The 714-nt window shown below is 34.9% G+C and overlaps 1 protein-coding gene across 3 annotated transcripts in view; it reads left to right on the top strand.

Annotated features, from left to right (window-relative positions):
- Positions 1-6: 6 nt before the first annotated feature.
- The window catches only part of LOC106870257 (neo-calmodulin), a 75,696-nt gene continuing 74,988 nt past the window's right edge, over positions 7-714 (top strand). For all 3 annotated transcript variants that reach the window (XM_014916284.2, XM_014916277.2, XM_052975073.1), the window contains exon 1: positions 7-599. In XM_014916284.2, the coding sequence (XP_014771770.2) occupies positions 591-599 (9 nt within the window). In that variant the 5' untranslated portion in view covers positions 7-590. The remainder of the gene's footprint in view (positions 600-714) is intronic.

Here is a 714-nt window from a genome sequence, read left to right as displayed (position 1 = left end):
ACGCACACACACACACACACACACATATATATATATATATATATATATATACACTCATATATATATATATATATATATATATAACAGCAGTCGTACACATCAGCATACATACACACACACACACACATATATGCACACATATATACACACCTTCCAAATCTGTTACTTCACAAATAATTATTGAAACATTCTTTACAACAACGAACAACAACAAAAACCGTATAACAACAACAAACAAAGCAGCAACAACCACCACAAGAACAACAATAACTACAGGAACAAGGAGAAGTCGACTCAGAAAGGTGACGACACATCGACCTCACAACACTGTTTTGAACACGCCGACCTCACAACCGAAACTATTTGGTTGTTAGTCAAAAGGAGTTTCAAAGTGTTTCATCAATATCACAGTTGTTCTTTTTGTTACTGTTATATTTCTTGTTGTTGTTGTTGTGCTGGTGGTGGAGACGGTGCTACTGCTGGAAGTGTGGAAGAGGAGGCTTTCATTCGGAGGATACATATATATATTATCATTATTATTTTTTTGAGGGATTTATTGTTTTTCTCTGAACACCCCCACACACATATAAATGGCTATGGTAAGTTCTTCTTCTTCTTCTTCTTCTTCTTCTTCTTCTTCTTCTTCTTCTTCTTCTTCTTCTTCTTCTTCTTCTTCTTCTTCTTCTTCTTCTTCTTCTTCTTCTTCTTCTTCTT

The sequence above is a fragment of the Octopus bimaculoides genome, chromosome 20 (genome assembly GCF_001194135.2).
Source record: "Octopus bimaculoides isolate UCB-OBI-ISO-001 chromosome 20, ASM119413v2, whole genome shotgun sequence".
Classification (NCBI taxonomy): Eukaryota; Metazoa; Mollusca; class Cephalopoda; order Octopoda; family Octopodidae; genus Octopus; species Octopus bimaculoides.
Note: the sequence above shows the minus strand (reverse complement) of the source record. Positions and strands in the feature narration are given on the sequence as shown.